We start from the raw sequence: 23,818 nt of genomic DNA, 5'->3' as shown, positions 1-23,818 counted from the left end.
CACAGGAACAAATAGCACTGAAGGGAACAGGGTGTAAAAATTACAATACTACAGGATACTTCTCAGCTTTTTACTCACTAAAAACTGTGCCAGTGTTTAAACTATTCACCATTATTCTGTGGCTTTTTAAAATAACAAAATTCCCCATTGATTCACATCCAAACTTCAAAAGGAATCTTGAGCATTTGCTAAAACTGTGTCAACTGTAACCTTGCAAACATGATGACATGTCAACAGATTTTTTTTTTTTAGGAACCAGGGGACCAAAAAAGAGTTGATTCATGTGAGGAGGGAACTTCATCAGCATCTGAAAACAATATGTGTCATTTTCATTTGTTCTCAGCTCAGCCCCTGAACTTGAAACAACACACTGGCTGTCTGCTCATAAAGAGACATCCTTATTCATGCTCTGTCAAAATACAAAGAGCAGACGGGAAAGAGAATGGAAGAGCAGTGACAGCCCTCTGCTGATGTTTAAGTCATATGAGAGAGTCACGCTTCGTGTTGACCCGTGTGTACTCAGTGTGTGTGTGTGTGTTCTTGTTCTTCCTACATAGTGAGGACCGGAACACGTTTTTGCAAAGTGAGGACATTTCGGTCCTCACTTCTTTAAAGGCTTTTTTTTTTAGATTTCAGACTTTGTTTTAAGCATTAAATGTTACATGATAATGATAATTAACTGAAACTGTATTGTGTGGTTACAAAACTAACTAAAATTATAGTGAAAATGTCCTTCGTTTTCATCTTTGTCAACTTTTTTTTAATACATAATGAAGATGGATATAAAATAATGAAAAATCCAAAACTATTATAACCTTGCTAGGGAATTCACTATTACAGTGAGGGCCCTCACAAAGATAGAAGTACAAGAATGCGTGCGTGTGTGTGTGTGTGTGTGCGTGTGTGTGTGTGTGTGTGTGTGTGTGTGTGTGTTCTTGTTCTTCCTACATAGTGAGGACTGGAATACGTTTTTAACCAACAGAGTGAGGACATTTTTGCAAAGTGAGGACATTTCGGCCGGTCCTCACTTCTTTAAAGGCTTTTTTGAGATTTCAGACTTTGTTTTAAGGGTTAAAGGTTACATGATAATGATAATTAACTGGAACTGTATTGTGTGGTTACAAAACTAACTAAAATTATAGTGAAAATGTCCTTCGTTTTCGTCTTTGTCAACTTTTTTTTAATACATAATGAAGATGGATATAAAATAATGAAAAATCCAAAACTATTATAACCTTGCTAGGGAATTCACTATTACAGTGAGGGCCCTCACAAAGATAGAAGTACAAGAATGCGTGCGTGTGTGTGTGTGTGTGTGTGTGTGTGTGTGTGTTCTTGTTCTTCCTATATAGTGAGGACTGGAATACGTTTTTAACCAACAGAGTGAGGACATTTTTGCAAAGTGAGGACATTTCGGCCGGTCCTCACTTCTTTAAAGGCTTTTTTGAGATTTCAGACTTTGTTTTAAGGGTTAAAGGTTACATGATAATGATAATTAACTGGAACTGTATTGTGTGGTTACAAAACTAACTAAAATTATAGTGAAAATGTCCTTCGTTTTCGTCTTTGTCAACTTTTTTTTCATACATAATGAAGATGGATGAGGCAAAGGAGATAAAGGCAAAATTTACTGTGACATCTTTTAATCTCCCACTCAAAATTACACAAATTACCCCATTAAAATAATCTAAAACTAATAAAAACAAAATTTAAACTTAAGCATTTTTTTAAAAAAATACTAATTTTACCCTCTGCATATTTATACTCTTTTCATTTGCTCTATACTCATGTACTCTTTTTTTGAATGGATCCTCAAGGACTCTTGTTCTTAAATTATGCTACCTTTGTAAAACAAAACTCAATAAATATATTGTTGAAAAATAAATAAATACTAAACTAAAACTAGCAAACTCACTCTAAAAACTCATTAAAACTAACTGAATTTGAAAACAAAAAATCACATCAAAATTAAAACTGAAACTAATGAAAAATCCAAAACTATTATAACCTTGCAAGGAAATTCACTGTTCCAATGAGGGCCCTCACAAAGATAGAAGTACAAGAATGTGTGTGTGTGTGTGTGTGTGTGTGTGTGTAACGGAGCTGTAAGTGGGGAAATGGTGCGGAGTGTGTGCTGCTTGTCGACATGTGTACTCAGCCTTTGTTCTGCGGAGTGTGAACGGTGTTTGTGATGAACTTGAAACGATCTGCCAAACAGTGAGGACTGTTTCCATGGTTTTAAAAGGGGAGGGGGGGGGGGGGATTATGCATACGCTTGGAAATAGTACGAGAAACCCAGAGGATGTTTGCACGGAGCCATGTGTCCTTTTCCATTTTAGAGTGCACAGTAATTACGTCATAGAAGAAGTGATTGAAGGAGCACTATTGTTTGCGTTGATCAGACTTGCAGTGTCACTGAGGTTCATGGGATTTAGGGAAAGCTGTTCACTGCTGCAAAAACTGTCCACATCAAATTAGAGGACATATATTGGGAAGGTAAAAGTTTTAATTTTCTTTAAATCAGGCTTTTGCTCCACCGAGGATGCCTGTTACAACTAAAGGTACATTTGTTTGGACAAATATAATGATAACAAAAATAGCTAATAAGAGCTGAGCTGATATCTAGATATTTTCCATGGTTTTCTTGATAATGATTTTGGTTATTATCAAGAAAACCATGGAAAATGTCTAGATATCAGCTCTTAAATTAAAATCTTATGATCTATTTTTGTTGTTATCGTCATATTTGTCCAAACAAATGTACCTTTAGTTGTACCAGGCATTAAAATGAACAAGAAAGCAAGGAAAAAACAAGGGTGATCTAGTAATTTTTTTTCCATGACTGTATATTGTGCAGTGTCCTGTAGTGTTTTAATGTTTATTTCTGACTGCAGGGCAGTTTGGACAGGCCTTAACCCATTGAAGCCTGGAAAGCGTATACGTCGTTTTGTAGTATTTGTATAAGCTCTCAAATACCTTTTTGAATTTCATTTCTATCTGCTACAGAGGCTGAAAAATCTATTATTTAGTAGAAGAGTTGACACTTTTTTTCCAGAATTTTCCAGAATTTCCAGAAAATTAGAGACTTATTTTAAAATCGCCCAGCGATTTTTCAGGCCTCAATGGGTTAAACATCCTCTGCATGAACTAAAAGCTCAATTTCAATGATCAAACTCTTTGCTATGGCAAGTTTAAAGTACATGAAGAACATGTTTTGAGATTTGACAGATGGTGTCAGTGAACAGGTACTTGTTCTCATGTCTGCTGGGTCCCTCTGAGAACTACTAACACCAGCTCTCGTTTGGTTACTGTGTGATTTTTAAACTCTCATCCAGTCCTAAATACTCACCACTTTCCACCTCCCAACTCCATGAAGTCTTGTTGGGCTATTTAGTCCATTTTTGAATCCTTTTCATGTCTTTTCGTGTCATTTTAAGTCATTTTGTGTCTTTTTTAGGTCATTTTTGGTCTTTTTTTTGTAATTTTGTGTCTTTCCTGTGTCTTTTTTGGTCATTTTGTCTCTGTTGTTGTGTCTTTTTTAGTTATTTTGTGTCTTTTTTTTGGTCATTTTGTGTCTTTTTTTTGTCATTTTGTGTCTTTATTTTGTCATTTTGTGCTTTTTCTTGTCTCTTTGTGTCTTTTTTGGTCATTTTGTGTCTTTTTTTTGTCATTTTGTGTCTTTATTTTGTCATTTTGTGCTTTTTCTTGTCTCTTTGTGACTTTTTTGGTCATTTTGTGTCTGTTGCTGTGTCTTTTTTAGTTATTCTGTGTCTTTCTGTTTGGCCTGTACCTTCTTGGTGTGTGGGGAGGACTCCAGGGTGCTGCTGTAGTCCGGCGGGTGCATCATGGTCATGTCGGAGCAGCTGTCGTCGGGGACCTCCTGGATGCTGTTGACGCTGCTGCTCTGGCTGCCCGTGCTGACCGAGGTGCTGGGGATGGAGTGGTTGCTGCCCAGGCTGTTCATCTTACAGCTGGCTGCCTCGCTGTCCTGCAACGCAACACACACATATGGTCATCAACACATGCTTTCACACTCAAGAAATTATACACAGATATACAAACACAGACTCCACAAAGCATTCTTAAGATAAAACACTTCTTAAGTGCCACTTCTTTCTTAACTTTGCTCTTAACCTCCTGAGACCCAAGCTTTTGTTTGGTATGTATTGTTAGTTTCTCCTAGATATTTTGGATTTGTAGGACCTGATAAATACAAAAACTAAGCATTGTCTTTGAACAGGAATTAGTTTTTGAAAAAAAATAATGGGTTCATTTTACTGTATAACGCAATTAATTCACCAGTGAATAAAACTTTTTATTTCCTTACATTTACACCCTCTCATTTGAAGAATGATAGTAAAAGTCTATTCGTTTTCAAATGAATACTTCCTGATTAGCAGAGTCGGAACTTGTTGCTAATGCTAAAAATAGTCAAACTAGCACAGAACATCAAACTACAAACATTATTAAGCACAAATACACAAGTTTTAGCCATAAAATCTGATCAGCTTTGGTACCTGATCCACTTTTGTCTGGGTAAAAGCTGTTAATTGACTTTACCAAGATGCTGCCATCTGATTTTTACACTGATTGATGTATTGTTCTTATTCTAGAGTGCATAGTTATAGTTAAGCAGAATGAAATATAAGGTCCAGAAAACCTAAAATGAAATGTCCACATATGAGGACGCAGGGTCACAAGAGGTTAAGACAAAATCTAATAAGATTTGGTGTTCATGAAGAAGTTCTTATCTTTTCTTTAGTTTTTTTTTTCCTAAGAACAAATGAGATTCTTGAAAAAAAAGTTCTTAGATTTCTTGTCATATTTCTTCACAACTTTAACAGAAGCCCTCAGCGGTCTGAAAACAGCTACAGTGAAAAGTCAGTCTTAATTTGTATTTACTTGAACAAATTTGTATAACATTTATTTGCTTTCTTTAATATAAGAAAAATGTACTTCCTGCACTGGCAGATTATTTTACATGTTTCGAGCATGTATTTACTTAATTCTAGTAATTTATTTCTTATTTTTTGTCTCATTTTTTGTTTTGTTTTTCTGTTTTTTTGCAGTGTAGTAAATCACAGGGGAGGCAGTTGTTGTATTTGATACTACTTAATTAATTATTTAGTGATCTTAAGTTAAAAATCTAAAGTTCCTAAGACATACGACAATTATTAAGAAAAAAATAGTGAATAGCATTTAAGAACATTCTGTAACGCTTTATAATAAGGTCCTTAATAACCATTAATTAACAAGTAATAAGGCATTGTTCTCGCTTTAGATCCGGTAGTTGCAAAAAAGCATAGTTAACTTATCGTTAACTTATAATAGATGAGCAATAAAGTATATTTTAATATCAATAAGCAAACAAAATAAGATTAATAAAGGCATGGCAAATACATAATGGGTGGGTCATGGGTGTTTGTAATGCCATTATTAACACTTATATAAGCTTATAAACACACAATAATGTTAATAAGCATCTTGTAAGGACTTACAAGGGCCTTATTACTTGTTAATTGATGGTTATTACAAGGACCTTAATATAAAGCGTTACCGAACATTCTTAGGAACATCTTATTTTTTCTCTTCAGAATTCTATAAGTTTTATCTTTTGTGAGTCCGGCCCCTTGTTTCCTTCACAGGCCTCTCTGAATCCTATTATTAATGCCGGCATAATAACTAATGACCTGTAGATTGCATTAGAAGCTAAATTGCCCATTAACCCGAACGGCTCAGATGTGTACATGTGTGTATATCTTTCACCTGCGTCAATTCTTATGTAAATACACATCTGTCTGCCTGACATGTCTTTAGATTAGCAGGCCACTGCAGTGTGTGTACATGATAGATAAAGGGAATAAAGCTGCACAGCTTTCAGGTGCAGCAGACAATTCAGTTAAGTCTGCAGTAACAGATGACACTGTGAGGTTATAATCAGTCTTTCCACATGCACCGCGTCTCCCCCTGAAACCACAAAACCAGGTTTGGGACTGCAGGGTTTTCCTTCAGCGGCGTCTTGTTGCAGCTCTGAACTGCACCACGTGGTGCAGGATGACTGTTCCTGCTGCCTCAGGACGGGTCAACCAGAGGACAGCTCACCTCACGGCTGCAGGTGAAATTATTGAACTCCTATTTGTTGTGATGTAAAAGTGTCGGACTGCTGTGAGCGACTATAAACTATACACTACAGGCTAAAAGTCTGGAAGCAAGATCAAATTTGTACAAAAAAAGATCATAGTCCTATTGGTATACTTTGCAGCAAATAAACGTGATTATTATATAAAGAGTCACTTATTAGAACACAAAATGACCAAAAAACGACACAAAATGGCAAAAAAAAGACACAAAATTACTTTAAAAAAGACACAAAATTACCAAAAAAGACACAAAATGAGAAGAAAGAATGACCAAAAAAAAACCCACAGAAGACACAAAACGACAAAAAAGACACAAAATGACCAAAAAAAGACAAAAAAATAACTAAAAAAGAACCAACAGACAGAAAATGACCAAAAAAGACACAAAAATAACTAAAAAAGACACAACAGACAGAAAATGACCAAAAAAGACACAAAAGACACAAATTACCAAAAAAAGACACAAATTACTAAAAAAAGACAAAATTACCAAAAAAGAGTCCCATTTTTACAAAAAAAAGATCATAGTTTCATTGGTATACTTTGCAACAAAATAAACATGATTATTATATCAAGAGTCACTTATTAGAACACATTTTTACTCTAATTATCAGGTCTTTGGGTTTTTATTGCTTAGACTTTGTGTATCCTTCTTTCCTTAATGTATAAATCTGAACTCTTGTTTCTTTACTCAGCTGCTTCAGTTTGATCCATTTCTGTGGTAGTTTGTCAGAGATATGAACACAGTTGAGATTTATTGGGATTTTTGTATCCAAACTCTCAAAAGCCAAAGAGCTAAAGTGAATAATGCAAACTGTGATTTGTTTTTTTACTTTTGCACTGAAGTTATGACTCTTCCAAATCTTCTCAACACTAAAACTAAGCCCTTCTTTTCTGTTGTTAACATTTATTCAGCGATGGTCTGCTAACACTAATGTCTACCTAAAAGTCAATGGATGAAAATGGTTGAATTCAATAAAGCTAAAGTCTGATCATGCAGTAAACTCATCCAGCAATCCAAAGAATCCATATTGTTTTTTAAGAAAGCCATTGTGAACAGAAAATTTAAGTTGCTTCCAAACTTTTGGCCTGTAGTGTATATAAAAAGTAGTGTATTTCTGTGTTGTGTGGAACCTTATTAGAACTGGAAATTCAGGTGATGAGGACACAAAAGTGCAGCTTTACTAACTAAAGAGTCACTGTTGGCCAAAAAAAAAAGAGAAAATTGCGGAATGGAGCCGCAAACTATTATATATATTGAGCCTAAACTGAAAATTAAACAGCCTTATAAGTCTAAATTAGCCGACCAACATTATTAATAGTCATATTGAGTATTTATTAATATGATTTTGAAAACTAGTCTATCTAGGGGAACTCAAAACTAAACTCAAAGTTGGCAAAACTTAAAGGTTAAGGCGCTGGGCCGGAGACTTTCGTAAGCTATGAAGCACATTTTAGTTGACTTTAAGTTGGAAATCTTCTGGTGTCAAGTCAATTTTATTTATTGTTTATTTATTTATTTATTGGTATTATTGGTGTAAGCCCAGCATTAGTCAATATTTAGTCAATTATTCATTTTTATATCCTTTTTTTATGGTGAATGACTTGTTTCCAAGAAAACGTATGAGCACATCTCTGATAAACACAAGATTCTTTGTGGGGAAACTCAGTTTTACAGATCAGCCGATTAAATCAATTAATTGATTAGTTGTCAAATCATTTGAATGCTATTTGTCTAAGAATGTCTTTAGTTAAGAATAGCCCTATCTGCACGTTGATGCAATAAAGTGAAAAACTCCCTCAATTCAGTGCAACACATGTGCTGAAGTATAAAAAGATAAGTTAATTATTTATAAATGCATAAATGTATATATGCATGCTGCAAATATGGGTAATGATTAAAATATTTACTTTATACTTTATTTATTATTATTATTATTATTATTATTATTATTATTATTATTATTATTATTATAATTATTATCATTTTATATCTCTGGTTATATGTATTCCAGCTTCATCTTTATTTTATTTTTTTTATCTTATTTTAACTTTTTTTGTGTTTTTGGTCTTATTTTCCTTGTTTTCATGCTCATTCTGTGTCTATTTCTGCCTTATTGTAAAGCACTTTGAGCTGCATTTTTATGTGCACTTGCAGAAAAAAATAATTGTGATGGGCATGGCCAATATTTTACGATAATTTATAGACAAAACAATTAATCAATGAATCTAGAAAATATCTGGAAGATTGATTGATAATAAAAACGTATCATTACTTGCTGTATGTCGCCTGTAGCCCGACTACCTGGTTATTATTCATCTTTATTTTATAAATTATTTTCTCTGCTGGCTTTGTTATTGTTTCCCTTTGAATATATTAACACTGTGGGTTTGTTATGTGTCTGTTTTGTGAAGATTTTTTTTTTCTGTGACACTAAAGCTGAACTAAATGTGGTTTTACACAAAATCCATAAACAAATAATAAAAAACTGAAAATGACGACAGACTTCTTGTTGAGGTGTAAGAGGTGTAAGGACTGTGAACAGAATTTAAATGGAGCTCAACTGATTTCATGTTTTTAACCCTTTGTTCTCTACTCATCTCATTCAACAGATCAATCACTCTATAACTCATCCTGCACAGGCTAAATATATCACACATTACTGTGTTATTATCACTACTACTACTACTACTACTACTACTACTACTACTACTACTACTACTACTACTACTACTACTACTACTACTGTTATATACATTTACCATTGCTGCCATTACTATAATCACTATATACTGTGATATACTACTATTACTATACTGGCCTTATTATTCATATTATTCATATTATTATTATTATTACTATATACTATATATACTGTACAATATTATATACTGTCTAGTCACAATAACATTATTACCATCAAATCATCTACTATTATTATACTGGCCTTATTATTAATATTATATTATATTATCATATTATTATTATTATTATTATAAATTACAGTCTATATATATATATATATATATATATATATACACTGTACTATTATTATATACTGTCTACTCACAATTACATTATTACCATCATATCATCTACTATTATACTGGCCTTATTATTTATATTATATTATTATTATTATTATTATATATTGTATCATATATTATATACTATATATATATATATATATATATATATATATATATATATATATATATATACTGTACTATTATCATATACTCTCTAGTGACAATAACATTATTACCATCATATCATCTACTATTATTATACTGGCCTTATTATTAATAATATATTATACTATCATATTATTATTATTATTATTATAATTATATATATATATATATATAGTGTACTATTATTATACTGGCCTTATTACTAATATTATTATTATATATTATATACTATATCTCCCACCTCCTCCTCCTCCTGGCTCTCTCCCATGGGTCCGTTGTGTTTCTCCTGGTAGAGGATCTTCTTCATCTTGCGGTACTGCAGGTTGTCCAGCTCTCGCACCGCGTCCTTGGTCCTCTGGATGAGGTCGATGAGAATACGCTGCGACCGCTCCCGACGCACAAAATCATGCTGACAGAGAAGAAGAGGGAGACGGTGAGTTAGTTGTTTGGTCAGGTCAAAAGTTATTTAAAAGGAGTGACAGAAGGACATTTTTTATTTTTTTTAAAGCTTCTTTTATAACAGTAAACTTTCAACTTCAGTCCTCATGTCATACAATACAGGTACATCTCAAAAAATTGTATTATCTTGAAAAATCATTTCAGAAAGTGAAACTCATACATTATATAGATTCATTACACGTAGAGTGAAATAGTATAATAGTAATAGTAGTATTGGAAGTATTGATGTATACAAATGAAAGTACTTTTCAGGGATATTGCTTTTTAAAATACCCTTTTTTATTGATCTTATGTAATATTCTAATTTTCTGAGACACTGAGACAGAGTTTTGTGTTTTCGTTAAATGTAAGCCATAATCATCAAAATGACAAGAAATACAGGCATGAATGTGAAATGAATCTATATATTTTATACAAGTTTCACTTTCTGAAATAGTTGACAAAAAATATTGAACGTTTTCATGATATTCTAATTTTTTGATATGTACCTGTATATGGATGCTAATTTCTGTTTTCCGCCTCAAAATAGCTGAATGCAATTTGTAAACGGACTCTTTAGTTTGGCTCTACTCGTTAATGCTCAAGGCTGTTTATGCTGATGTATTTTAAATAGTAAAGTTTAAGTGAAAATGCATGTGTCTGGGAATTACTTGGATTATACTGCACAAGTTTTATGAAAGTTTATACTTAGATGCTTTGATATAGTTTTTCTGTTGTTAAACGTGGTCCCCACTCACTTCAATTAATTAAGACATTTTCTTAGTTTTTATATTCTTTGTTCACTGTGGAGGCATGCAAGTAGGGCTGCAATGGAGATGTTTTGATCAAAATTGCAATATGGACTAGTGCAATACCAACAAGACAATTTTTTTAATGTGTTTTTATGATATGTGTCATCATGTCAATTGAATTTATAAATGTGGTGAGGGAGAGATGTCCCAGTCTATAAATGATATTCTACACAAAAAAAATCTTTGGTAGACATTCTCACAAAAAAAAACCCCAAAATAACATGCACAATAATAATTTTAAAATATTTTTAAATGAAAATGAGAATAATGATGCACACATCATCATATCATCATAATTAATTGGAATTAGATATTTTTTCCAAACTTGTGAAGCCCTACATGTGAGAGTGAAAGTTTTCTTATTAACTCAAGGTAAACACTTGGGTGAGTAGCAGATATACAAATAGACATTTTGGGGTTAAAGATTTTTTTAAGAAGTAAACAATGAATATTTCTTCACGAAAAAACATCAAACAATAAAGTGGACATCGCTGTAATGATGGAAGAAATTTAAATGATTTAAGACGAGTTACTTCTCAGTTAAAATTAACACTACGGCTTGAGAACATCTCATAGCTGCAGGATCTTAAAGGTATTACATCATCTGTTCTTATAGATATCATAAATAGTGTTTAAAGGGCATCTAATTTTACACTTTTAGGACTTTTGTTCTGCCTTAAACTTCTTCAGTTCTGCACCACAACTGTGACTATCACTAGAGGGCGCCTGTAGGTTACTCTGCACTCTCCATCCTCTCTCTGAACACATGGGATCCGTGTAAGATTGTCCATAAAAATCAATTTTCATAAATGCTCTTGATCCCTTTTCATTAAATATTAAATAAATAATGTCTGAACTGTGTTTGCCTTGGCACGGAGTTAATGACAGCTTCAAATAAATGATCCAACCTTTGAGTAATATGCTGAAAATTAATGAGAGTATTTTCAACTTCATTTTTTAGTTTTTTCCCTCAAGGCAAACAAACATTAATCTCTCTAGGAATAAAAAAAAATGCATTTAAGAGAAGAGCTTGAATTTAACAACAGAACATGTGGGATGCAAACTATATAGGACCCCATTATATTCACTCTGAAAACTAAAATTTCGGAACAAAAGAAAGTTAAATCCCAGAATTGACAGAAAAAGGTCAGATTTTCTTTATGAAAACAACATTAATGATATTTTTTAAGACAGATTTACACTCAACTGATTGGTGAAACTCATTTAGATGGTAAATTTGATGGAGGTGTAATTCACTAGAGTTAAGGGCATTGTGCATTTATGTAATTATTTATTTTGCGTTACATAACCAGCAGGTCAGAGTGTGTGGGGTCGGGTAAGAACGAGGTGGTGAAGATGTAAATAAACTTTTTTTTAGCAATTAAATGTATTGATATTGAGATAAAAATAAAAATAAAGCATCTCTCTTTCCCTGCTCTTCCACCCACTCCACCACACATATTCACACCTCCCCTTAGTCACTCTCATTCATAAAATATTGTGTGCTTAAATGGCTGAAATGTATGCAACCCCGGAGTACAGGACTAAAATATATATATTCTGTGTTAAAAACGACTTTTTCAGGTCTATTTCCAGCTCTGTGTCTCTGCACACCGTCCTCTCCATGTGACAGATGCTGGTGTAATGGGTTAGTCAGGACACAGGGGAATGACATCACGCTCTGAAAATAGAGATGGGAGTGATTTGTCCCGTTTTCTGACGGACCTACACCAGAGTGTGGGTGGGAGGCCACCCCCGTCTCATCGACCAGACAGAAGTTATCTCCGGGATTCTTCCTCGTTAGAAGGTTAGCGTTAAGGAGAAGCGACAGCATCGTCACTCCCTCCTCTGAATGGACACTGGAGTATTCTCACAGATTTACTACATTCGGTATTATTAATTTGTGATTTTAAATACAGCATGCTATCATTAACTTTTCTCACTTTGCTTTAGTCCAGGGGTCTCAAATGCAAATTACCTGGGGGCCGCTGGAGGCAGTATTAAAATGACCAAAAAAAGACACAAAATTACAAAAAAAAAGACACAAAATGACAGAAAAAAAGACACAAAATGACTGAAAAAACACTAAATTACTTTAAAAAAAAAAAAGACACAAAATGACCAAAAAAGACAAAATTACTTAAAAAACAAAATGACCAAAAAAGACACAGAATTACCAAAAAAGACACAAAATAATTAAAAAGACACAAATTGACCAAAAAAGACACAAAACAACAGAAAAAAACCCAAAATTACTTAAAAAATAAACAAAATTACCAAAAAAGACACAAAATTACCAAAAAGACAAAAAATTACTTAAAAAGACACAAAATTATTTTAAAAAAAGACACAAAATTACCAAAAAAAGAAAAAAAAAAACTTCCACACACAACACAGTAAAGTGCCATTCATATAAAACTCACATTAAACTTTCATATCAAGGTGGGGGCCACAAAATATCGTCACAAGGGCTGCAATCGGCCCGCGGGCCGCGAGTTTGAGACCCATGCTTTAAGTCATATATCAAATTTGACGATTTGCTATTTTTCTGCTTTATATGACTGTAAATTCAGTTACATTTGTGTTTTGGACTGCTGGTCTAGCAAAAAAAAAAAACTGTTAAGGGGAACTCAGTTGTTCCACTGGAAATATCTGCGGTTTGCTAGTTAATTTATGGGATTAAAAAAAAAAACATGCACTCAAAACCAAACAAGACCCAGAGCTATTTTTAACTGTTCAACTGTACATTTTTTTTGCTTAAACGATGTGTACTTATGGGAGGAGGTCATTATGTATTTATTTGTATAATTGCTGTTACTCTAAATGAGATATACAGGGAGAGAGAGTGTTTAACCTGAAGCCAGAACACTGATAGCTCAAGGCCCCCAGATTAGTGACCTGATTTCCCCTTTAAAGAGCTTGGAGGGGCGTGTGCCAGTGTGTGTGTCTGTGTGTGTGTGTGTGTGTGTGTGCACTAAAAGAAAGAGTGATTTTGTGTGTCTGAGAAGAGAAAGTGGGGTATTAATCATAAGCTAACACCCGACCCACCCCCAAGCCCTTCACCATAAAGCAGCAGCCCCTTGGACACTGATCCCAAGTCTGTTTAGTACTTATCCCTCTTTAATGGTTTTTCGGCCAGGATTTGGGTCAGGGGTGTTGGGAAGAGAGTATTTGTGTCTCAGAATCGATCCTATCCAGATGAACAGTCCAGAGGCCCTTTTTTCTTTTCTTTTTTTTAGCTGCTACCCAACCTCACACCCTCCCTTCATCCTCCCTCAGGTGTGAAAACTCCTGCTGGAGTTTAGCGTGATCACCGAGAACATAAAACTCTTAGTGGGCCAATAGGATTACCTGTTGGTCACACAAACAAAAAGATCAACCCCTCACTTACTAGGAAACACAATGAGCATACACGGATTAAGACTGTGGGAATTCATTGTGTTTCAGTAGGGTGTTATGGGTAGAGGAAACAATCATAATTTATTGTAAATATTGCTTTCTTTTATTGTTATTAGTTTTTTTTCTTAATTCCTTTCAAATTAATGAAAGAATTATAATTAATTTATTGTAAACATTTTAATTCTGATGCTTGCTTTGGCAATATGTACAGTGTTATGTCATGCCAATAAAGCCAATTGGAATGGAATGGAATGGAATGGAATGGAATGGAATGGAATTGAATTGAATTGAATTGAATTGAATTGAATTGAATTGAATTGAATTGAATTGAATTGAATTGAATTGAATTGAATTGAATGGAATGGAATGGAATGGAATGGAATGGAATTGAATTGAATTGAATTGAATTGAATTGAATTGAATTGAATTGAATTGAATTGAATGGAATGGAATGGAATGGAATGGAATGGAATGGAATTGAATTGAATTGAATTGAATTGAATTGAATTGAATTGAATTGAATTGAATTGAATTGAACTGAACTGAACTGAACGGAATTGAATTGAATTGATTTTTTTTTTGTGTGTGTGTGCTATAAAATGGCACTTGCATTGCTTTCTTTTTTGTTGTTATTTGTTGTTGCTTTCTCTCATTGTTGTTGATTTACTTTTTAATTTTTGTATATTTCTTGGGTAGGTGCTTCTTATAAGCCCATGTAGGGGTTTTTAACCTCTTCCGCACTTAATATTCTTCTTTCATTTCTGTTTTTTGTAATTGTCTTTTCTTATGGTGCAAATAAATAAATAAATACAATAAATATGGGTCATGATGGCTAAAAAAAGAAAAGAAAAAGTCATTATAAAGGCTGACATGCAGCTGCATTTTTAACTTTTAAATCTCTATCACTGAAATAATTTTGCCTTTTATCTGACAGCTGACAGTGATGAGTGACAGCAGTGAGTGGGAGAGAGGCTGACCTGTCACAACATCATCTAAATCTGGAACATTAGTCCGTTTTTGACCTTGGTAATAGCAGTTTGACATAAAATTCTTATGACAAGGTCCACTTTTAAATACCTTCACCCCGAATTTCTCCCCTGTTATAAGATTTTATGTAAAAGGATCTAAAACAGGGGTCTCAAACTCTCGGCACGCGGGCCAATTGTGGCCCTCGTGTTGATATTTTGTGGCCCTCACCTTGATATGAAAGTTTAATGTGAGTTTTATATGAATGGCACTTTACCGTGTTGTGTGTGGAAGGTCCCTTTAATTACTCTTTTTGGTAATTTTGTCTTTTTTCGATAATTTTGTGTCTTTTTTGGTAATTCTGTGTCTTTTTTTGGTCATTTTATTACATTACTTTTTATTGCATAGTTATATCCTGTCTGGGTCTGGTATGTGTTGTGTTGTGTGTGTTGTCTCCTCTATTTGTATCTTACCTATGTACTTGCTGCCTTATATATTTGTATTTATTTTTTATTTTTTAGGGACTACGGATGTAAACTAGCAGCTTTGCTATAATCCGGCATATTTACAAAGATGTTTTTTTCGATCATTTTTCATTAATGTGCACTACTTTACTAAAAGTAAATAACTTCGGGGAGAGTTAAGTTGTTGTAAGACTTTTGGGTGTGTAGTCTCTCCGAAGTTTTTTTTACGGTTTTGACTTACAAAAATTACCTCTGAAATGAGATAGGATAAAACAGGATAAAAAGAAATTAATCATCTCTCGTTTTTGACAACCGTACAAATTTTTTCCTAAAATAATGTCTGGGCTCTGTGTCTCCGTGTCGCCCCTGAGGATCATGACTGCGAGGCACGACACAGGAAGCAGAGTAACAACAAAAACAAAGAAAAGAGAGAAAGAGAGAGAGAGAATAAGCAATTCCCAGCAGGGTGTTTGATTCCTCTGCTTGGAGAAGACTCTGTGTGTATGTGCTTGCGTATTAGGGAGTAGTGGGTGGGTGGGAGTGACTCATCCACACGGCTCAGGGGCTGACTGAGACAGGAAGTGAGGTCACAGCTGAGGAGGATTAACGGAGGAAGCCCACTCACTCGTAGCAGCTCCCCTGACGAGGGTCTGTCCTGAGGAATTTTCAGTAGGCAGTAGTCGACAAAGCTCCGGAAGGGGTCAGACCTGGGACAGAGAGCAGAGAGGAATATTGTAAGAAATATTTACAGAACAACAATCTAATCATTATCAATCATTCAAAACAATCAATCAATCAATCAATCAATCAATCAATCAATCAATCAATCAATCAATCAATCAATCAATCTTTCAATCAAACAATCAATCAGACTTTGTTTGTATAGCACTTTTCATACAAGAGAAATGTAACACAAAGTGCTTCACATAAAAAATAAAAAAGGGAGAAAAATAAATTAATAATAATAATAATAATAATAATAATAATAAAAACCCATAGAAACAAGCAAACACCCTCCATCCAACCATCCCATTATAAACAAAGCACAAACTGAGGAAGCTCCATCTAAACATCGAGCAGTGAGGAAACACCGGAGGCAGGTTAGAAATTAATTATAAAAAATAAATAAAAAATAAAGTAAGGTAAGGTAAGATAAAATAAAAAAGTAAATATACAAATAATAATAATAATAATAAAAAGTAGTTAAGCGAAATAAAAAAATATGAAAAAAAAATATATATATATATTATATTTGATCATATCTTACTTTTTAATTATTTATTTATTATTTTCTTCTTTTTTATTTTGCTGTATTACTTTTTATTATTATTATTATTATTATTATTATTATTTTTATTTATTTTTATTTTTTTTATTTTATCTTTTATTTTATGTTACCATATATATATATATATATATATATATATATATATATATATATATATACACACACATATATACACACACACACACACACACACACACATATATATATATATATATATACACATATACATACATACATACATACATACATACACATATACATACATACAAAAATATTTTAAAATGGTTTTGTAAGTAAAAGCCAAATGAAAAAGTCTTTAGCTGCCTTCAGTCACACCTCACTGTTAGCGTAATGTGATGAGTAATCTCTTCTTCTGTTGTGTTTATCATATCAATGAATTAAACCACAACAATCCTATGTAATCTCTGAGTGTAGCCCCATATATGAAGCATATATGGATTATGTAAATATGTGGAGCAATAAAAATATAGGCCACTGGAGCTGTGGAACACCGTGACTCGGATCTAAAAATACGCTGATGAAAACAAAGTATATGTAACACTGTGTGTCTGGGTGTTTGCTGCTGTGGATTGAAAGTAACCTGTGGTGCTATTTAAGATTGTGATAGTCAGTATACAGGGTTGTTTTAGGATCAGTAAGTGCACCTATCGACCACCTCGCTCCCCCTCAAACTCTACATCTGACGTCCTCTGTGGTTTCCTGAGGTCCATGAGTGCACTTGTATGTCATGCCAGTGTGTGTACAGTGTGGTCTTGTGCATGTGAGCTGAAGTTACACTATGAAACTGATGTCTCTACTAGTCTCATCTGGCGGGATGTTGCTCACGCCTCGGGCCGCTGGAGCGCCTCCAAAAATACCACAACCCTGCGCCGCCTCACACAATCACTCGCCTCAGCACGATGCTACAAAACCAAACGCTAATTTTACAACTCTGTGCAGGCATGGGCAGCAAAAAATTCAACTTAAAAGAGCCTTGTGTTTCTGATGACAGAGCTTATGATATATGCTCTCTTTTAACCCTTTGATGGGGATATTGACCCCCCTTCTAATGCACAACATGGGTAAAAAATGACCCACATTCATGTCCCCTGTTATTTAATGCTTGCTGTGTGTTTCTAGGCTCTCTCTTTTAATATCAACTTATTTTATGATTGAATATTCCAAGTATTCTTTAAATATCTTGTTTTTGATAACAGCAGATCATTATTTCAATTTTGCCTCTCATACTTTATGAAGAAAAAACCTTTTTTATATTATTAGGCAAGAAGTTAGTTTAGTAAGCTACTTAGCCAAAAAGTTAGCTGACTAGTAAGCTTAGCAAGCTATTTTGCTAAATACTTCGCCAAGAAGTTAGCTAAGTAGTTAGCTTAGCAAGCTACTTAGCCAAAAAGTTAGCTGAATAGTTAGTTTAACAAGCTACTTAGCCAAAAAGTTAGCCTAGTAGTTAGCTTAGCAAGCTATTTTGCTAAATACTTCGCCAAGAAGTTAGCTAAGTAGTTAGCTTAGTAAGCTACTTAGCTAAAAAAATGGATATGGGTCATTTTTGACCCATGTTGTGCATTAGAAGAGTAGTGACACAAAAAGGGATTTTATTAAAAAAAAAATAATAAAGGAAAACATAAAATGTTTAAAATAAAATGTAGGATGTATGATGACCAAAAACAAACTAATTGAGGAAAACCTGGAATTCTGAATGATGGAATTAATTTATTGCAAAGATATATAACATAAAAACTCTGTCGGGTCACTTCAGACCCATGTTGTGCATCAAAGGGTTAAACGTGTAAAAATGATTTGAGAAGCATGCGTGGAAAGATTGAGGAAGGCTGTGATGCCTTCAGGCTGCTTTGAGGCAGGTAGAGAACAACATTCAGACTCTTATCATGGCGTTGCAGAGAAAATACAGATTCTTGCAACATACGACAGGGAGCAAACACCGACACGACTCTGCATGCTGAAGACCACACACATTCCACTTTCATACCACAGTTGGGTAACACTTGACAATAACCATAATTTATAAATGGTAAACAGTATATAGTTATAAACCATATATAGGCCATTTATAAATGGTAAATACATACTTTATTAATGTTTAACTAAATCATTTATAAATGGCAAATAGATGGTATATTCATGTAAGTTTATATTTAATTTACCGTTAACAAACAATTACATTATAATCAATAGGTTATTAATAGTTTTAGTTGCACTCATTTTTACATTTTTAACACCATATTAAGTATGTTAATGATTTTGAAATGATTCATATACCTTTAAGAAATTGGTTGAAAACATTTAAAGATTAAATATGTAAAGCACTTTGTAAATGGTTAATAATTGGTTTATAAACCATCTATAAACATTACTAAGATGGTTATTGTAAAGTGTTACCCACAGTTGTGTTAGCATAAAAGAAGAACACAAAGGTGAATTACAGGGAAAACATCAAACAAAGGGTTAATACTCGATGAGTGTTGTTTCCTCTGTGAGAATCACACCTCACATGCAGAGTGTGACTGGTGGCTTCAGCAACTCAGAGTAACAGTGGAAGATTTGCTGCCTTGCTAATTCCCTACTATACTATTACCCTTTTTTATTTTTGTTGCCAATTTAGATCACCTACTGCTCTGTATGTTTATACTTCTACATATGTATCCTCCTTTTCTGCTGTGTGAAATATTGCTGACTTAATTTATACTAAATTCCTACATTCCTTCCACTTTAATCTCCAGGTTTATGCAAGCTCATACAGAGCACATGTGCTTGTTAAATAATTATGAGGATGAGACTGGAATATTTGATGCTCAGCTGAGAATATAAAGTCATGGAAAAAAATATTAGACCACCCTTGTTCTCTTCAGTTTCTTGTTCTTTTTAATGCCTGGTGCAATTAAAATTACATTTCTTTGGACAAGTATAATGATAACAAGAAAAAAGGGTTCATAAGAGTATAATTTTAGAGCTGATATCTAGACATTTTCTATGGTTTTTCTTCTTAACCCTCTATGGTACGGTGTTGCCCCATTTTTGGCCTGTCAGATTTCTACAATGCATGTTTTTGAGTGATGCAATACTTCAAAAAAAGATGGAAGCGTATAGGGAACCAATAGCAATGCTTTAATTTGTCACATGACCTCCAGGAAGCCATATTGAAACCCTATTTTGCAGACTTTTCCAAAGGAAACAGCTTTGCCATTTTGCAAAATGTCATTTCCTGGCCCTTTTCCATCTGGAAAAAAATATATTCCTACTGATAGGTGAGTAAACCTTCATTTCTGATAGTTTCATACATTTAGACTGTTGAAGACATTCATTTCAATGGGTCGTTGGTTCAATGGTTCAATGTTTCCTACAGGCAACATTCAGACAAGAAACCGATTAAAAAAGTTCCTTTTATAATGTTTTTTTAATTTAAAATGTTATGTTTTGTACCCTGATGAAGCTACTGAATTTTTTAGACAGGTTTATTAAATAAATTATGTGAAAAATATTTTTAAAAACGTTCTTTTTCACTTGTGCACCGTTATGGTACAATGTTGCCTACGGGCAACAAACCCAAAAACTTCCAAAAGAAAAAAAAATCTAAAATTTCTTCAGATTATGTTTATTTAGCCTATTTTAAGACAAATCAAAGAATAAATAAAACATGGAAAATGGCTAGGCATTAAAATGAACAAGAAATTCAAGAAAACAAGGGTGGTCTAATAATGTTTTTCCATGACTGTATAGCATTAAAAACAATTAGGTTATGGTGGCAAAGAGTATTCATTAAATGTTAACATTCATGCTTTAGCTAGCCCAAATAATTTGTTTCTTAAATAAAATAATTAATCTTGCTAAAATAGAGCCCCAAGCAACAAAAAACACCCATGATGTTATGAATATTTTAGTAACAGAACACTATGAAAACACACCAATCAGTCCTTTCTTTTTCCAAACATATCAGAAACAATCTTCATTTCAGCAATTTCACATACAGTTTCTTAATGTACAGTCATGGAAAAAAATATTAGAGCATTGTTTTCTTCAATTTCTTGTTTATTTTAATGCCTGGTACAACTAAAGGTACACTTTTTTGGACAAATACAATGATAACAACAAAAATAGCTGATAAGAGTTTAATTTAAGAGCTGATAGGTAGACATTTTCCATGGTTTTCTTGATAATAACCAAAATCATTATCAAGAAAACCATGGAAAATGGCTGGATAATAGCTATAAGGAGAAAACACGGGTGGTCTAATATTTTTTTCCATGACTGTATGAAGGAAAACAAACATTAAAAACATATTTCATGTTGATATCTAATAGTAGAGCTAGTCTTAGCTTTAAAAAAGGTGTTTCTTCACTCACTGTGGGTGAGATGCTGTTGTAAAGACACAGCAAAGAGCTGTTTAAAAGCTGCTGGCCTAAATTAAATTGCTTAAAGTTTTTTGATGTCTGGAAGGACAGTCTCTGGAGAATCTATTAGCGTCTACAATCATAAGCTGCCAGGCTGAAAGCAGCAGAAAGTATTGGCTGCTCTCTATAATGTGTCTGTGTACAAAGAAACATCCTGGTGGCTCGTATGGCAACACAAGACAATTAGATTTCAACTCCTATAATAACATTAGAATAATAACACTGCTTTGTCTTGATGTTGATATACGCTAAAACATGGGTCTCAAACTCGCGGCCCACAGGCCAATTGTGGCCCTCGTGACGATATTTTGTGGCCCCCACCTTGATATGAAAGTTAAATGTGAGTTTTATATGAATGGCACTTTACCGTGTTGAGTGTGGAAGGTCCCTTTAATTACTTTTTTTTGGTAATTTTGTGTCTTTTTTAATAATTGTGTGTCTTTTTGGTAATTCTGTGTCTTTTTCTTAGTAATTTTGTGTCTTTTTTAAAATAATTGTGTGTCTTTTTTAACAATTTTGTCTTTTTTGGTAATTCTGTGTCTTTTTTTGGTCATTTTGTTTCTTCTTTAAGTAATTTAGTTTTTTTCTGACATTTTGTGTCATTTTTCTGTCATTTCGTGTCTTTTTTTTTAAAATAATTTTGTGTCTTTATTGGCAATTCTGTGTATTTTTTGGTCATTTTGTGTTTTTTTAAGTGATTTAGTGTTTTTTTCAGTCATTTTGTCTTTTTTGTAATTTTGTGTCTTTTTTTTTCGTCATTTTGTGTCTTTTTTTGTTGTTGTCATTTTGTGTCTTTTTTTGGTCATTTTGATACTGCCTCCAGCGGCCCCCAGGTAATTTGATTTTGAGACCCCTGCACTAAAATATGCCTTATAGCCCGGCAGGAACGATGTGAGTGTTTAAACAGCATTACTCTGGTGGAGGTTTCCCAGGTAATTACATAAGAGACTTAAGAGTGTGACCTTGCACAAGGCCTGTTGCAGAGATCACAGGTCATCAGATTAACACAGGGATGTCTTACCCTGACTGAGCCCAGATCAGATCCAGCTTTATTATTCACGGTTGAGTGGAAGTATTGTGTCAGCAGTTTCACTGGATTTTCACTTGGTTTGTGGACATTCTTTGACACTGATTAATAAGCCTAAGTATGAATATTGTCTCCTGATATGAATTAATACTATACATTGCATGGATACTTTAATCATGCTATTATCAGTGTGTACAGATGCATCTCACTACATTAGAATATGATGGAAAAGTCAATTTCCAATACTTCAAGTCAAATAGCCCAAATCAAGTATTGAGTGCATAGATGACATACTTTTTAGAGGCCAACATTTCCATATTAAACATAGTTTTTAAAATTGGTCTTTTGTAATATTCAATTTTTTCTGAAACACTGAATTTTAGATCTTCATCGAATTTAAACCATAATCATTATAATGAGAAGAAATTAAATAAATTAAGACATGAAATGTTTCATTCTGTGTGTAATGGATCTATATAATGTGTTATTTCCACTTTTTGAATTGTACATTTTTTCATCTCAAAATAAAAAAAAAGGATAAAAGCAGTAAAAAAAAATGATTTTTATATTATGTCTGTTGATATATTGGATAGTATTCTGCAAAGCATGAACTTTTTTTAACTAAACATTTAAAAAAACATTGCAAATAAGTTGAGGATATTAATGCTGTGGTGTATGGCATTGGTAAATCATGCATACCTTTCCCTATACAAACAAACAAACAAATAAATAAAACCAACAAAAATCAACTGAATGGTTATATTTATTTATATGGGGGTGTGTTTTAAACTCACCACTCATTGGACTGTAGCGTGGGAGAGTCGTTCTGTGCGATGTGGTATAAGGCACTCATGGCGTTCATGTTGAACAAGGGTGGTTTGCGCTCCGCTAGAATAAGAAAAAAATACATACAAGTTAATGAAAACAGAGAAGAATGAAGCTTCAGTGCCAAAGTTTTCACAATCACCCCTCAGCTTCTTCTTAAATGATGCAATAAACGAAAGCAAGCAAATAAAATGTATTTTTAGACCCCTTTGGTTCAGGCATCAACCTTGTTCATTGTTCATATGTTTATTTGATATGTTTACCCTCCAACGGGAGAAAAAGGGGACAATGCAAGAGAAAATATGTGAAAATAAGGACAGGAGTGGAAAAAGGTTTCATTTTACTTCACATTTATTCTACTGTAACTTTACTTGATAATTTGTGTCTAACTATGTCTCTGCTCCGTGGTGGAGAAGTCTGGGAATATTCTACTGCTGTTGGAAAATTGTACAGCAAATGTAAAATGTCAATGTGGAATATTGATATGTGGAAACAATAAAAAAGATAATAAAAAAAAATAAAAAAAATAAAATAAGATTTTTTTTTGTAGGGCCGGGACTTTAACGCGTTAACTAAGATTAATTAATTACACAAAAATGAACGTGTTAAAAAAATTGACGCATTTTAATCGCACTTATTTTTGCACCGCGGAACGTTTCTCACTGGATGAGTTTCAGGCGGACCGATTATACTGGAGCACCAACTAGCGTTGATGAGTTGAGACAACAACAAACCACAGTGAACATGAAGGAAGAAGCTGATGAGACGCTTTGGTTGGCCCCGTGGATGATGGGACATTTAGTTAGTAAAAACCAACGGATGGAAGCGTCCATAAGAGCA

At 33.5% G+C, this 23,818-nt stretch overlaps 1 protein-coding gene across 2 annotated transcripts in view; it reads right to left on the bottom strand.

Annotated features, from left to right (window-relative positions):
• Positions 1 to 23,818, bottom strand: part of taok3a (TAO kinase 3a) — a 134,896-nt gene that overhangs the window by 33,472 nt on the left and 77,606 nt on the right. For both annotated transcript variants that reach the window (XM_059336672.1, XM_059336673.1), the window contains exons 10-13: positions 22,948 to 23,041; positions 16,040 to 16,121; positions 9,577 to 9,744; positions 3,791 to 3,988 (exon numbers count right to left, since the gene is read on the bottom strand). In XM_059336672.1, the coding sequence (XP_059192655.1) occupies positions 3,791 to 3,988; positions 9,577 to 9,744; positions 16,040 to 16,121; positions 22,948 to 23,041 (542 nt within the window). The remainder of the gene's footprint in view (positions 1 to 3,790; positions 3,989 to 9,576; positions 9,745 to 16,039; positions 16,122 to 22,947; positions 23,042 to 23,818) is intronic.

Source organism: Centropristis striata, chromosome 7 (assembly GCF_030273125.1).
Source record: "Centropristis striata isolate RG_2023a ecotype Rhode Island chromosome 7, C.striata_1.0, whole genome shotgun sequence".
Taxonomy (NCBI): Eukaryota; Metazoa; Chordata; class Actinopteri; order Perciformes; family Serranidae; genus Centropristis; species Centropristis striata.
The sequence above is the reverse complement of the archived record's forward strand: the minus strand, read 5'-3'. Positions and strand labels throughout refer to the sequence as shown.